Source organism: Dromaius novaehollandiae, chromosome 1 (assembly GCF_036370855.1).
Source record: "Dromaius novaehollandiae isolate bDroNov1 chromosome 1, bDroNov1.hap1, whole genome shotgun sequence".
Classification (NCBI taxonomy): Eukaryota; Metazoa; Chordata; class Aves; order Casuariiformes; family Dromaiidae; genus Dromaius; species Dromaius novaehollandiae.
Window position 1 is genome coordinate 26469525 of NC_088098.1, and position 15145 is coordinate 26484669.

The 15145-nt window shown below is 37.9% G+C and overlaps 1 protein-coding gene across 1 annotated transcript; it reads right to left on the reverse strand.

The window, feature by feature from the left end:
• Positions 1–3871: 3871 nt before the first annotated feature.
• On the reverse strand, positions 3872–11023 carry LSMEM1 (leucine rich single-pass membrane protein 1). The gene is made up of 3 exons (XM_026117659.2): positions 10755–11023; positions 6882–7022; positions 3872–4545 (listed from the first exon to the last, which is right to left on the reverse strand). Exons 1-3 carry the CDS (start codon positions 10879–10881, stop codon positions 4337–4339), a joined length of 477 nt encoding a protein of 158 aa, XP_025973444.1. The 5' UTR covers positions 10882–11023; the 3' UTR covers positions 3872–4336.
• Positions 11024–15145: the final 4122 nt, after the last annotated feature.

Genomic DNA, 15145 nt, shown 5'->3' on the forward strand with positions numbered 1-15145 from the left:
CATTAGAACCAGTTGCAATTTTATTTGGCAAAAAGAACAGTTTCAAAATACAAAAGCTTTTGTGGAGCATGTTGCTTTGGAAAAGTTTCTGAATTTGAGATCCAGAAATTCCAGTAAGACTGGGTGAAGTAAACAGGAAAACCTGGAAATTTTGACCTAAAAACGGGCATTTGTAGACAACTTGATGTAAAATTTTACAAGATTTTGCTTTTGTAGAATGAAGATAAAATATTAGCACTTCAGAAGTTGCCATGAAATAGGACTTTTGTTCTTCAGGTAGTTCTAGTTCTGACAGTACTCCTTGTGTTTTGCTGAACATTATTCCACTGCGCTCTTTTTGTAAATACCTTGACACGTCATTTAGTGTTCCTGAACAGCTTGGGTTGTGTGCAGCACAAAGCACTTCACCTTTAAGAGCATGTGGGTCAGTTCACTGGTTTAGCAAAACCTGTGACAATCCTCCTGTTGCTTCTGCAATTCTCTCCTGTCCCTCCAGATTCAGACTACACACAGCATTATTATTTTTACCCTTGTTCAGCTTTGTATTGTTATCAGTGAACAAAGCATTTGAAGCTTTCTCCCTAAATCAGTAATAATAATGAATCTGTTAGTCCTCTTCACTGAATCTTTGACAGCTCTCCTTTTCTAGATCAAAACTGAACTCATACTAGGGTTTAAGAATAAATGGTGTATTAAAATTCCAAGTATTTCATGCGGTAATATAGCTTTCTCACGAGTAAAATTACCTTGCAGAGTTAATATCACATAAAGTAACTGAAAAATTGGAAGGTAACAAACTACTTTTCATGTTCACAAGCAATGGCTTATATTTCAGTGGGAAAGACTGCAATTAAACTTTAGGAAAAACTTTTTAACTGTGTAATGAGTTAAGCACTAGTAGTTTAGTCAGAGCAAGAGACTTGTTAACCAGTTTCATACAGTAATCCAGACCTGGGTTAACAAAATCATGGGCCATTGTGAATGTCAGGAACAACGGAGTAAATTTCTCAGCAAGCTAAGCAGAGAAAAGAAAGCATTTTGTTTACTGCTATTATCTGATCACCCAGGGATTCACCCAGCATTTGAAAGACTGGCACAATGGTGCCTTCAATGGAAGCAGAAGACAATTTCTCGGCTAACTTAAGTGTTTCTCCTTGCTTACCAGAAATCCTTCTAGTATTGTCCTGTTTCATTCAGTGACTAATTTCCTGAAGTCAAGTTGTCATTCCAGTAATGATGGTTAGTTGTAGCTGCAGAGAAAGAGAGGGAGATGAGTGTCAGTGGCATATCGTTAAATCTGTCTGAACCCTTTGTGTGTCATTTTTATGTACAGTGGACTCAGCTTTTCAGAGGCTGAAAAGGCAATGACTTTGGATAGATCCCTCTAAAGCCCTGTAAATGAGAGCAAAACAGGAAGAAGCTGCACTACTGAGGAGAATGACTGTGACCACTGTAAGATGAGGCTGCCTATTACTGACAGATCCCCTTCCTGCACTGACACATACTACCAGACATTTCAAAGGCTCCTGGAGAGGTGCAGTCATACAAGCATGGAGATCTTACCCATGTCTGCGGGAGATAGATTGTGAGATACGTAGGACATTGGTTATGTCACATGCTGTTGGAGCTCAGAGTTTACTAGTCACTTGGTAATTTATTCAGGACCAGGATGCTGGAGCTCTGGAACGAGCTGAAGTTCAATTCAGGGTCAAGTTTGTAGAAAATTGTAAGAGTCAAGTTTGTTTATTTTGGATTATTGTCAGCAGATTTAACAGATATGTTCCCCTGAAGGAGCTAGTACTTCCTTCTGTTTATAGGGAGTACTCCAGAAAGTGTTGGTGGAGTGGTTATGGCTCTCTGCTATCAAGGCAGTGATCTCAACCCTTGCTTTGATCTCATGTGGAAACTTTCCTGACTGTAAATAGATTTTGGTAACTTGAACTGAGAAGTCATAAGCAGCTGTATACAATGCTGCCCCGTGTTTCCCTTGTATGCCCTGGCTCCAGCAATGGATGTGCTTCAACAGTGCTAACAGGATGGGCTTAAAGAGTTCCTCAGACCTCTGCACTTTTTTGATCACTGATCTTGATTACTGCCAAGTAAAGAAGTGATTAAATATGAAAAGGGTGATGTGGGGGCTCAGTCGTGTGTGATCCTGAGCACTCCTGCACATTGTTAAGCCAAAGGTACGCAGCACTTTACAGGATCAAACCCTGGAGGGAAAAAAACCCAACACTTGGAGAGATACAGAGATACAAAAAGTGGATTTATTGTGATTATCAGTTGAATAACTAGATTAAGAGTAATTGAGGACAAGATCAAAGAGACGACACTTTCATTTCTTTGGGAACAGTTGCTGTAGCACAGATTTTATTTACACTATCTCCCACCAGAAAAATCTACAGACTATTGGTGTCAGTTTCTAGTGAACCACAGATAGCTCTGATAGCTGCAGCTGCAATGCAGGATGTGACAAATCCACATGTTTGATATGCACTGAATGCCAAATACTAGAGTTGTTTTTCCCTGGCTAACAAGTATGGATGTGTGTCAGTGTGAGACAGGAGCCTGAAAGCAGTTACAGTAGCTACAAGATAAGTGGGAGAGATGAGAACTTAATACTGTCATTAAAAAGCAGCTGTCAGCTCAGGGAAGAACAGAGAAACAACTATGCAAGTGTCATGTTTTTAGTCTTAGGTTATTCTTTCTTTCATCCTTTACCACTAACAGCATTTACCAAAAGACATTGGTTTGGGGCTTTTAGGGTTCGTTTCCTTACAGCTTGTTCTATACTTACTTTCATCATTCTCTGTCAGCAATGTTAAAGTCATCTTTGTGACAACTACTTGTGATGTCCACAGGAACTAATTATGACTCCAGTTGGGAATTAACAGCAGAAGTAATAAACTCTTGAAATCAAACCTTACAGTTTTCATGTGAACGACTTAATAGCAATATAGCAAGAAAAGAAAACTGTGGCTCAGGAAATAGAAAGAAGGTGATGTAAAACATAAATGTAAAGCAAAGCATTCCTGTTGGCAGGTTGGTCCAACTGAATCAAAGTAAATCCGAGTAGGGTCATACCAGAAAAGATCCCTGGAGCTAGTGCTTTATTGTCATTAATTCTAACAAAGGAGGCTGCAGTGCAAACTGTGGAGTTTGGTGACGTCTTTGTAAAATTATCCAGAAGATATGAGAAGAAAGCATTGGAGGAAAAAGAGGAGAACCCAAAGTAAAACAGCAGGTGCTGGACATACGCCAGACAGTGTCAGCTACTGTTGTGCAGTTTTAACAAGAGTAAGCAATTTGTTTACTGGTAACTAAAGTGGCTTCTTCATGTGCGTACTAAGAGAAGGGTCCGAAGACTAAAGTAACGATGCTACCCACCAGTACCTTGTGTGATTGCATTTTTGGGTGTCAGTCTCCACAACTGAGTGAAGTCAGAGTTAGAAAATATCAGGTCCTGCTTTCACCCTCTGAGGCACTTCACCATCTTAAGAACATGAACGCTCAGACCAGACTTCCATCTGGCCGATACCCTGTCTCTGATGGTGGCCAACAGTAGATGTTGGGAAGAGCAGAAGAACATGTGATCCCACATCACCTTATAAAAACACTTGGCCTTCCCCCAGAAACTGCCAATAAATACTGAGTACAGCATGTTTGTGTTGTTGTGAGATGGGTATTACCAGACCGAGTCCTTCAAACCCATTTCCCATTTAAGACAATATGACACCGACTTCCAGTCAAAACTAATTTGGGCTGAATATGACATGTTATAAACAGGTTTGTTTTTAGTTAAATTTGTTTTTTCTTAAGTGGTAAGTCAATATATTTAGACCACACAGTAAGGCAAACTACTATGCTCCATTGCAGAACTGATTTTATTTATAAGTTATGGAATCCTCAGTTACCCTTAAATACAAATAATAAACATGCAAACACAGTTGTTCCTAAGAGACAGGAGAATGATTAACTGAATAAGGTCTTGCTGGAATCATTTGAATAAGAAAATCACTATTTTATGTGGTCGTTCACTTACAGTTAAAGTAAAACTAAGTCCCTAACCCTGCAATTTATGATGCACAGGGAATCTGGAACTCTCCTGAAATTTTTTTGTCAATCCACTGCTCAATGTAAATGATGTGGGCTTGGTTTTGAAAATCTGTATTCACATAAAACAGGACCAAATATTATTTTCTAATATTTTTTTCATTCAAATGTGTTTTCCAGTGTTTCTGTGACCACATCAGAATGTTGAAGTAACCTCTGTGTCATATGTGAAAATATCTGAGTGCATGAATACAGTGACATTGAATTTCATTCCAAAGCTGATCTATTCTCCAGGGATTTTCAGCTCAGCATGGGTGAATAAGTACTCATGAAGATCAGGAGTTGGTGTGAAGAAGTCTCTCTCCTTTTCCTTAATTCCTGATTGATTTAGATGCTTTAATATCATATTGTTCATTTTCTTAAGCTCTTCTATATTCTTCTTTTCAAATATTAGTCTGCTTGATAGTTGGTCCATTTTGTTCCTAGTTTGAACTTGAAAAGGAAAATGCACCACATTAAATTGGCAACATTTAAGTCAAAAGCATCGCTGTCCTCTCTTGCATCCCTGTGGGAGATTGTATGGAAATTATGATGGGTAAAAACAGTAACATGAAAACAACTGCAGAACCTGATAAAAAGTTATGCGTCTGGTACTACTGCTCACCAGATTCTTTTTCTGCTTGTTTTCTGTTTTATTCAGTGTAGGGCAGACTAACACAATCAAATACACTGGCTCAGACAGGTTCTGCAATTTTCATGAACATATTCGTTCCATTAGTGTCCAGAGGAAAATAGCTTCTTTGGGGACTCCAAGATGCTACTTCTGAACAGTATCTATCTGTATTTTTCTAGAAGTACAATTATTAAAACACTCACCGAGACCTAAGACTACCGCCATATCACTTGATTTCCTAAAGCATGTAGAATAAAGGAGAATTCTTGCAGATATTAACATTAAGAGACCAGTTTCCTCTGGAACACCAATAAAGGGTATCAGTCACATACACTTTTGGACCCAATTTTATTCTGGCTTTCTTAAGTTTACAAACATTACCCATGAGTTTGAAGCTGACAAAAGCTTAAGTCTAACAGTGCCAATACAAAATGAATCTATGTCTATGGATTGCAAACATAATCTGAGATAAAAGTTACTGGAAATTCAGTTCCCCAAAACACAGGCCTCTACCAACCGGAGCCTAAGCAAACTCCTTTAGTCCCTATCAGTAGCATATCCAGTATTACTTACTTTATCATTTTTTCCACTAGAGGGGCACATTACTCATTCATCTATACCAGGGCTGTACTGTCAGCAGCTCCCAGTCAAGCATATCTGCAGTTTGAGTATAAGATATTTTTATTTGGGTTTTACAATCATGCCACTTAAGATTTCCTTTGTGCTCTTCACTTTTCTGATGTTCTGTCCTTTGAGAGTTTGTGAAGAGCTTCAGTCAGGGGTTGGGATTTCCTGTTTAAGCAGAAAAGTATCTCTGCTATGCTTCAGTGAATATCCTAGTATGGGGAAGAAATCTTGATTTCACATGGATTCCATGTCTTTACAAATGGACTTATAATTTAAAATAATTCACCTCGTGCTCTCTTCAATAAAGTCAGCACAGAAAACCCCAAGGTGGCAAGGGCTCCATAAGCCGAGGTCACCTGTAGCCACATGCTTAGCAGTGTTAGCCAAGCCAGCCCAACCAGCGCAGCTGAAGCGGAACAATAATTCTATCTACAGACTTGATGCTACTTGCCAGTTTTGATACATCTCATCTGCTTTTTGTTTCTTTTGTTTGAACTTTTCTTAGTTTCAAACAATTTCCGGTCAGTTCTTAGTCTGCAACTCTCAGGTCTTTCTGAATAAAAGAAATTATATTCATGTAGACCCCTTTAAATGTTAGCCTCAGTGTAATTCCAACTTCAGTGGAATGACACCAAGACTGAGTTTTGTCTGTAAAGAAATGGAAAGTGTATTTTCAAAGCATCTCATCACCATACAATCATCTTTAAAATGAAACATTTAATTTCCAGTCAGCATTTTCAGAAACACAGTTCAACCTTGCTGAGCTAAGTTCTTTAAGTTCTTTTTCTTATTGCCTCACGATTAAATGCAGGGTGCTTAAAGCCTTCCTTTTAGGTGTAGATTATATTGCTGTGTTGAATCTGGCCTCAACTGATAAAGCACTGTGAAAAGATAAACTAACTTTTTAAAAAAGTTGTCCTAGCAACCTTGCTGAGTTCAGAGTAACTGCAACAAAGCAGGAGCCTTTCATTCTTGTCTAATATAATTATTCATGTCCTGAGGGAGTGGGTTCTAGGTTAATATTGGCACAGCACTATAGAGAAACCGTATTTTTCTGTGGTTGAGGGAGCAGATCAAATAATTTCTCTGTAGTGTATATCATACCTGAGTTCTGCCCACTAAATATGTGCCATTATGTATTTTGAGAGCTATCTATTTATCTGGTTTTTTCTTTCAGTTCTAAGAAACCTCTCCAGCATGTGAGGTAGAAGCTGCACTGGATATAAGCACAAAGAGTAAGAGGCAGTATTAAAAATTACTTTGCAGTTATATAGTTTGCCCTTATACACAATCTTGATAGCTGTTTAAGCTCACAAAGCCTTTGCAACAACAAAGTTGTGCCTTTTAGCTCAGGGAGTAGAGGCCTGTGCTTTTACACCCAGGTCCAAGACCTGGTGTCAATAACCAGTTAAAGCCTTTGATTATGCAAATACAGGAATAACATATTATAAGGTAGAATGATACTTTTTGACAAGTTCTTCGGTCATGTGGCCCTACATTTTTAAGAATCACTGTTTGTTTTACTTACTTATTAAGAATATTACGAATGAAACAAGTGCCAAACTGATAATCAGAGTAAGAATCAAGGTGACGAAGTACAAACATTGGTTTCTTATGTTGCTCCACGCCATGTATTCTCCAGTATCACCAGTGTTCTCATCTTCCTCATCTGCTATGAGATGACAAATCATTTTGTGATAAAATACATTAAGAATGGATAGAATAAACATGACAAAATGCTTCTGGCTCCAAGCAGATACGATCCAAAATATATTCTAATTTTGGCCAACAGACCTTACTTTCTATAATACTGCATGAGAAGGGAAGAAACCAACTTTATGAGCTCAGCTTGAATTTGGAAGTATGGAAAGTATAACTGTTGGAATATTTTAATGAAAATATTTGTTGTTGTTGAAATACACTGTTTTGTTAAAGCTGAAGAGTTGTATAAATATCTACTGATTCCAATGAAATTTTCATCAGAAAGCTTTCTGAGGGCCTGAATGGACTCGACCTTTTCAAAAAAGAAGAGAGTGAAAAACTCTTACTGAAAACCTGGGTACAGATTCATCCCAAACATTTGTCCTCTAGGCTGGTTATTTATCTATTTAATGGTAGAAATAGCACTGGGATGACTAAATTCCCAAATTAAGCAACTCAGTTAAGCTCCTAATGTTGGATAAGATGAATAGAAGTTTGGACTTTTTTATCTTAAATGTTTTGTATATTCTTCTTCTCTGAAAATGTTCAAAAGGTTTTGTGGGTTTCATTCCAACAAAAAATGAAGTATATATCCTCCAAACTTGTCACAAAATGGAACAGACTCTCACATATGTTGCCATTCAAGCACATGAAGAATGAGGGGAAAAAACGACAAGTAGTAGTTATGCTTCCCTCACATGTGAGTGGCAAGCCAGTTTGCTGCTCTTTTAAGAATGTGTTGCATAAAGGAAAAGTCAGCAGGTTCTCTCATAAAAACAGTTGCAATCAAATGAAAGGTGGCAATGAGCCCTAAAGGTAAGGGGGAAAGTCAAGTGAACACCTGGAAGAGGTTCATTTGAATATCAAATAAGTTCATGCTTCACAGAACCACAAAATGGTTGAGGTTGGCAGGGATCTCTGAAGATTGTCTAGTCCAACCCTCCTGCTCAAACGGGCTCAGCTAGAGCAGCTTTCCCAGGACTGTGTCCAGTTGGATTCTAAATATCTCCAAGGATGGAGACTCCACAACCTTTCTGGGCAACCTGTTCCAATCTTCAACCACCTTCACAGTGAAGAAGTGTTTTCTTGTTTGTGCCCATTGCCTTTCGTCCTGTCACTGGGCACCACTGAGAAGAGTCTGTCCCCCATCTTCTTTACACTCTCCCATCAGATCTTTATCAATATTGATAAGGTTCCCCAGAGCCTTCTCTTCTCCAGGCTAAACAGTCACAGCTCGCTCAGCCTCTCCACGTATGAGAGATGCGCCAATCCCTTAATTATCTTTGTGGCCCTACTTGAGCCAGAGTTCTTTAATCCCAGTTTTGCATAAACCTTTAACTATTTCCAAAGGTTTGGTTTTATTGATTGTTTTGGAGGGAGCAAGGAGCTAAGGTCATTTCATTTTCATGTTAGTCTTATACATGCTAAAATAACGTCATAATTACGTGCAACTGTAATTTCTTCTGTAATTGCTGTCTTGCCATTTTGAAAGGGAGTTTAGCATGTGCATCTATGAAAAATATATTTCTAGATTGTGCTCTGGTTTTATCTGGTACAAATCTTTTAGGTCTTTGCAACTGAGCCTATAGTGATAAAGCTGAGGGAACAATGCATATGCCCTAACGGGACTTTAATAATAAACAAACCTGGAGCTGAGCAATTCACTGAACTAGTAGGAGGTCTCTGGGAATATCTTTGCTTTTCTTTATTGCATTTGACACGCTCCTGCCGGCGGGTAAACTGAAACCTTTTAATATTTGTTTTTTGGGTTTTATTTTTATTCCCTTAGCACTCATAACAAATGCATTATGTACTAAGTGCCTGCACCAATATTGCTTCCTAGTCAGAATAATAAGGGGAGGGGAGCTGCTGCTACAGTCTCTCGAGCGCAGTGAGCTATCAGCGGAGTTCTCGGAAACGCTCCACATCTGCTCTGCCTAATGAACACTTCTTACTACGCAACTGGCTAAATGTGCCAGACTACAGTATTGTAGGGAATCAGTGAGCACGGATTCCTGCCAAGTTGCAAAGAGCAAGACCATTTTATGATCTGAAACATAAATAAATTGCTGCATGGCTTCAGCCAAACTGTTCAAAAGGCCTTTACATTTTAAACAGCTTTTAACATGATTGCTAGTGTGTTTAACTATGCGAGGTCATATTAAGCTACTGAACAAAAGCAATGCTGTGCATACTGCAACACTTGAAACATCCTTTCTAAACCAAACTGGGCGTCTGCCATAGCAATTAGTAGAGATCATCCACAAGCATTTAGTATATATCAGAAAGTGAAAAATATTCCACAGATCCCACTGATTTTCTGGCAGGAGACTCAGAAGTTTATATACACTGTGGAATAAGACAGCTAAAGACTGTGAAAAAATTGTTTTATATATTTTACTGGTAGGATAAGATATTTATAGAATTTCCAGGCTTTGGAAGAATTAAAAAATATGTATTTTAAAAAGAATCATCCTAGAAGGAGCCAAAGCACTTTACAAATGGATGCATAAACTACATCTTAGGCTACCTTTATTTACTGATGAAACGTAGTGAGGAGAAAGCACATAATTATTTCACAGAACCCTACATGATTACATAAAATTTACTTGGAAAGTAAACACTGTTCTATCAAAACTACAAAAAGAAGCAAGATGGCCACACTACAAAGAGTTTCAAACAAGACATCAAAACTGATTTACCCATGTATTTTTTGTAGTTGTTGAAATAAGAATATCAAGATAATCTACATATGAAAACAAAATAGCTCATGTCTAACATCTTCGCATTGAATCTAGAAAGTGGCACCTCTCTAGTTACTTGCATTAGGAAAAATCAGAGGACTCAGAAGCAGAAGTGATAGAAAAGCATTCAAGTCCTATGACTAAAAGGATGATTATGGCCATTTGAAACTCATTTAAACATTTCAGTCAAATTTCAAAATTTGTCATTAAGCTAAAGGAAATAAAAACAGATTCAAATATTGTCATGTGGAATGCTGCCAAAGAACCTCAGCTTTTAAAATGTTTTCAGATCACAAAGAACTCAGGTACCTCTTAACTATCACTAGCTAAAAATAGTCTCGTTGCCACAAGCATGCATAAAAATCATATAAAACCAGCAGAACTGGGAGAGCCCATATCTGAAACTGTAAGCAAAGAGATCTGTGAATTAAAATCCTTAAAAGTCTCATAGTGTTTCGGATAACTGGTTTGAGTCCTTAGGAGAAGTGTCTTAAAAGAGTCAAAAAAAATTAACTGGTGTTTCTACTGTCACGTGTGAATTTTAGTGCTTGTGAAGAGTCATGATGTTATTCATGTAATAGGTATATATTGGGCAGTACTAGAGAAATGATTCTGCAAAGAATCACCTGATGGATCTAAATAGAAATGAAGGACAAGTTCAGTCTCGACAGTGAATCCTTAGCCAAATGCAGGGATTGCCAAGAATTTAACAGTAGTAATAGTCAGCAAGAGCAGCTAAACCGTTACTCTCATTTAGCTATGGCAACTTCTGTCTGTTGTGTGTAAATGATGCCATTCGCAATCTTTTTCTTGTATTTTTCAGCACAGAGCTTGACATACACATACTGGCCTGTTGGGCTACTGACATCAGTGGAACACAACATGCCAAACATAACGCTCTTTAATGACCTACTGTGTGTGCAGCAAAACCACGAAGCATCATTTATCATACGTACCTAGCACATGTTGGGATTCATCTGGACAAACATTTAGCTTGTTTAGGTTATTTAAAGAATCAACTACATAAAGTTTTCCCTCTTCAGGAGTATTGGGCAGGTTAATTTCCAAAGAAGGCCTCTCCATTATATCTAAAAAAAATAAAAAAGTTAAAACATGGATATGCAAAATAACTGGTAACAGTAGGAATCCTGATATAAGAAAATGCTGAGCAGCCCTAACAACCCTTAAAATAAAGGGATTTGAAAGACCAGCACACTTACTGGGTCTTGAAAGAAAGGGTCACTCAGTTTGTAGCACTTACTCTTTAGTCTTGGAGATCTTTGATGAGTCTAAAATTTCATTTCCACATGATACTTGTGCATGCATATGTATGTATATATACTATTCAGAGACTCTATGTCACTAGCTCCACTGTCGATTTGAACATTAGTTGCTTAGTTATATAACCTTTTTATTTTGATGGTACTGGGTAAACTGGAGGGTGATAGCCTGACCCTAGTGAAAGCAAAACATTCACTAACTTCACCAGAAAGGATATCACTCAGGTCCTCTGCTTTAAGCATCAAACAATTCAGAGATAAGACATGGCAAGAAAGCAGATACAGACACAGGAGATAAGCAGCAAGAATATAGGTTTGCTTATGCATGTTGCAATGTCAGTGTGAAGTTATTATCTACCTGTGAAAAATGGAGCAAAAAATACTCTTCTCCTAATGTGGTTCTACTTGATATAGATGCTGTTCTGGACAAATTAAAGCCCGATGGCAAATTTGTTCTTCAGACTAATATCCTGGGCACTGGGTGGGGCCCGATCAGTAAAAACAATTTCTCTGCCAAGTTCGGATGCACAAACTGAGTTAATGGTTATATAAACATATATAGTTATGAAGGAAGATTATATATAAAGAAGCAATACCTAAGTATGTTCCCACACGAGTTGCATATTATTTAGCAGTCTTTCAGCTTTCTTTGTTATCCTGACTCCAAAAATCTGTTCTAGAAACATAGTACTGTTCGAGTCATGAGGAGATGCAGCTGCTGTAACTAGGCATCTTAGACAGCTACACCAATTGCTGCTAACTCCCTCTATAATCAGTAAAGAAAATCAGGTACCTCCAGAGTGTGTTCCTCTTATTTTAAGGTAGGTCTTTTTAGACCTCTAGACTGAGTATTGCAGTCTAGAGGTACCTTTTCTTTGCTAAGCAATGTAAAGGGGGAGCTCACAGAGAATAGCTTAGACTTTGAGGTCAGTTACATCTAATCCATTTAGTATTTTATCAGATCTATCAAGTTCAATTTACCTACCAGTCCTCCACACTATGCAAGCCTCCTCTTCATGGTGGGAGTTACGCACCTAAGGGTGGTTTCTAAATCCTAGATGGGTTGAACTGCCCTCTTGACGTGTCTCTCCCTCTCTCTTCCTCTCCAAGAAACAGAGAGAAGGTAGTGTGACCAGATTCCTAACTTAACCACTTCAGTTAAAAACCTGAAGTATGAGGAAGTCTAAATGCTTACAAAAAAGACCTATTTCTTCCCTCATCAAATCAGATTTAGGAGAAAGCTGTCATAATTTGTCCATATGGATGTTTTCTCCCCCAAATTTGAGCATAGAGCAAAATAACTATTCACTAAGTCTCAATAAAATTGCAAAGACAAAGTGCTTAAGTCACTTCTGAAAAATGGACTAGTTCTCTCAATGGAAAGTGGAGATTGACAAGCCTACACATATGCTTATTTACTTAAATTTAATAGAGCCTAACATGGAAATGATTACAGTTTATTTTTAATCTGTTCAGAATTGTTGCTGAAAAATATAAAAATAAGGTAGAATTGTAGTGATTACCCTTATAACCTTATTAACCCTTATAACCCTGATAACCCTGATTTTTAGATGTGCAGCAGTAATTTCAGGACAGATGGTTGGATCCACTTTCATCCCTGTGGAATGTCACATGGTGCAAGACAGCAAGTTTTGCTGGCGACGTCATTACCCGCTCTATCTCTGGTATTTCCCTACAAGCGCACCCATGGCCAGCTGCAGTCGTTATGGAGTCCTGTGTTTCAGCAACAGTGTGCTAGAAGTCACCACCTCACACACACACTGTTTATTTTTAGCTTCAGAAAAGCAGTTGGTTCTCTTGGGCATTTTGAGTAGTACCACCCTGCAAGTTCCAGGAGGACTCTTCTTAACAACTTTAGCTGTAATGAATGTGAGTACCTTCGATCCATTAATACTAGAAATTGAATTTATACATTTCTGGGTTCATTATTAAATATTTAAAACCAACTTACTCACTATACATGTAATTGCAGTGAAGAAAATCAGTACTTATTGAACAAACTCTCTTTTACATTTGTTTGGGTTTTCTTTTTTCCATTGGCCTCCCAGAACAAATGAGAGAGGATACAGACACTGATATCACTGTCCAAAAGTACTGATTAGCTTCCCAACAAACTAATCTAAACACTGTGCTTTTTAAGTCATTTCATCTTGTACTTTAACTTTGTTTAAACAACATTTCCCCATCCAACTTTTTTATTTCTCCTTAAATTGTTGTGGTTAAATTAGCACTTTGTGTAGTAAGTCACTGAAAATTCTGCACAGAAAAGAAAATGACAATCAAGTCTAAAAGGAGTTAAAAAAAAAAAAAAAACAAGAGAATGAAACATTACTTACAACATAACCACGCTGAGCTAATTTGCCAGTATGGAAGATATCAGTCAGTGACAATCACCAGAAGAAAACGTGTGCTGCTCTTTTTCTACTTTTAGACCCATGAGAACCTGTCAGCTCCTGCACAACCCATGAATGCAGCTACGAAACAGACTGTCCCTTTCAGTCTATATTTAGTGTTCATCTTGGCTAAGTAGACTGGCTTCCAAAAAGAAATCAGCGCACACAGAGCTCTCCTTTATTATATTGGAACCATTATAATATCCTTTAATGGAATACTGGAAGATTTGTTTCTGGTGGCAAATATTTCATTAACCTTTTTCTTTATGATGCTCTTTTTAAAAACTAGTTTGCTATGCAGGAGAATCTTATCTACACCACTGTAGCATCTTCAAGGAATATACTGAAGAAACAGGGTATTTTCCTCATTCTTCCATATGCTTTTAAGAAATCAAGTGGAACACAGTTATGGGATGGACTAATTTGTATGTATCCTTAGTCATTTAAAAGTAAGTTCTGATGCACCAATTGTTAGTCCTGATAATTGTTCCTTGCACAAGAAGTTCTTTTATTAGTTTTTGTGTTGCCAGCATTGCAGTATGTAATGTTATGGCACATTGTAATGATGCAGTTAGGCAGCTAGGTTAACACAAAGGGACATGGGCCAAAACAACAAATCCTCCGTGAAGCAGTCTTAGATTGATTATAGGATACTGAAACCCACACTGAGTAACCTTAAACTGATACAGAATACATTCTTCTTTCAGGAAACATCACAGAAGATGCATCTACTGACTCTACAGTTTCCCAGCCCAAGCTGATAGGCTCTGAAGCAACCCAGTAACACACACATCTTGAGCTGCACAGGTCCCTTAGGAGCCCTCGAGGCAAGCAGGGACAAACAAGCAAGCAGCAGAAAAAAAAAAACCCACACTCATCTGTATCCCTAACAACATCCTAATTGTAAGACAAGGATCCAAAACTCTCCAAGGATCCAAAACTCTCCAATTCTAAGGTTGAGAAGGTCTACAAACCTATAATAAATCCCACTAGGTAGCAAAACAACCTTTCTCCTCTTCGTACTGAACAGTCTTCTTTTTTGCTGATCTCTGCCCTGGACTGCTTCCAAGATGGCAACTCAATGAGATATAGGCATTAACAGATATGTTACTCATTCTAGGTTCAGTTTTAATTTCTTCTCAATGTAGAGTCCCTATTCCCTTACAGCATGTTCCCCTTAAACTACTTAAGGCCACAGATATGTTTACAACTTTTAAAGAGTAATTAAAGAAATCTCACAATTTGTTTTAAATGAGAAAACAGACCAAAGAAAATACAACCTAATTAGTATGCTTCCTTCCCACCATCAAACCTGTAAGTCTGACCTGAAATACACTGACAAAAATCTAGAGCAGTAAAAGCCATCACTGCAAACATCATTTTTACTGGAATATGCTCTGCTGTAATCCCATCTTGTTTCTGCTACAAGGGGGGGAGAGACACTAAAAAACCCAAAGAAAAGTATTACATGTTTTAGTAGGGGGCTTTATCAGAGGCAACAGTTGTTGGTGGGTTTTGTTTTTCTTTTTAAAAAAGCTGGCTTCTTTTCCAAAGAATACCTTCAGTTTTGAGAACATTTATCTAGCAGGCAATTTTATTTACATATCTTTTGGTTCAGAAGCTCCAGATATCTAAGATCTATTGTCTTTACAA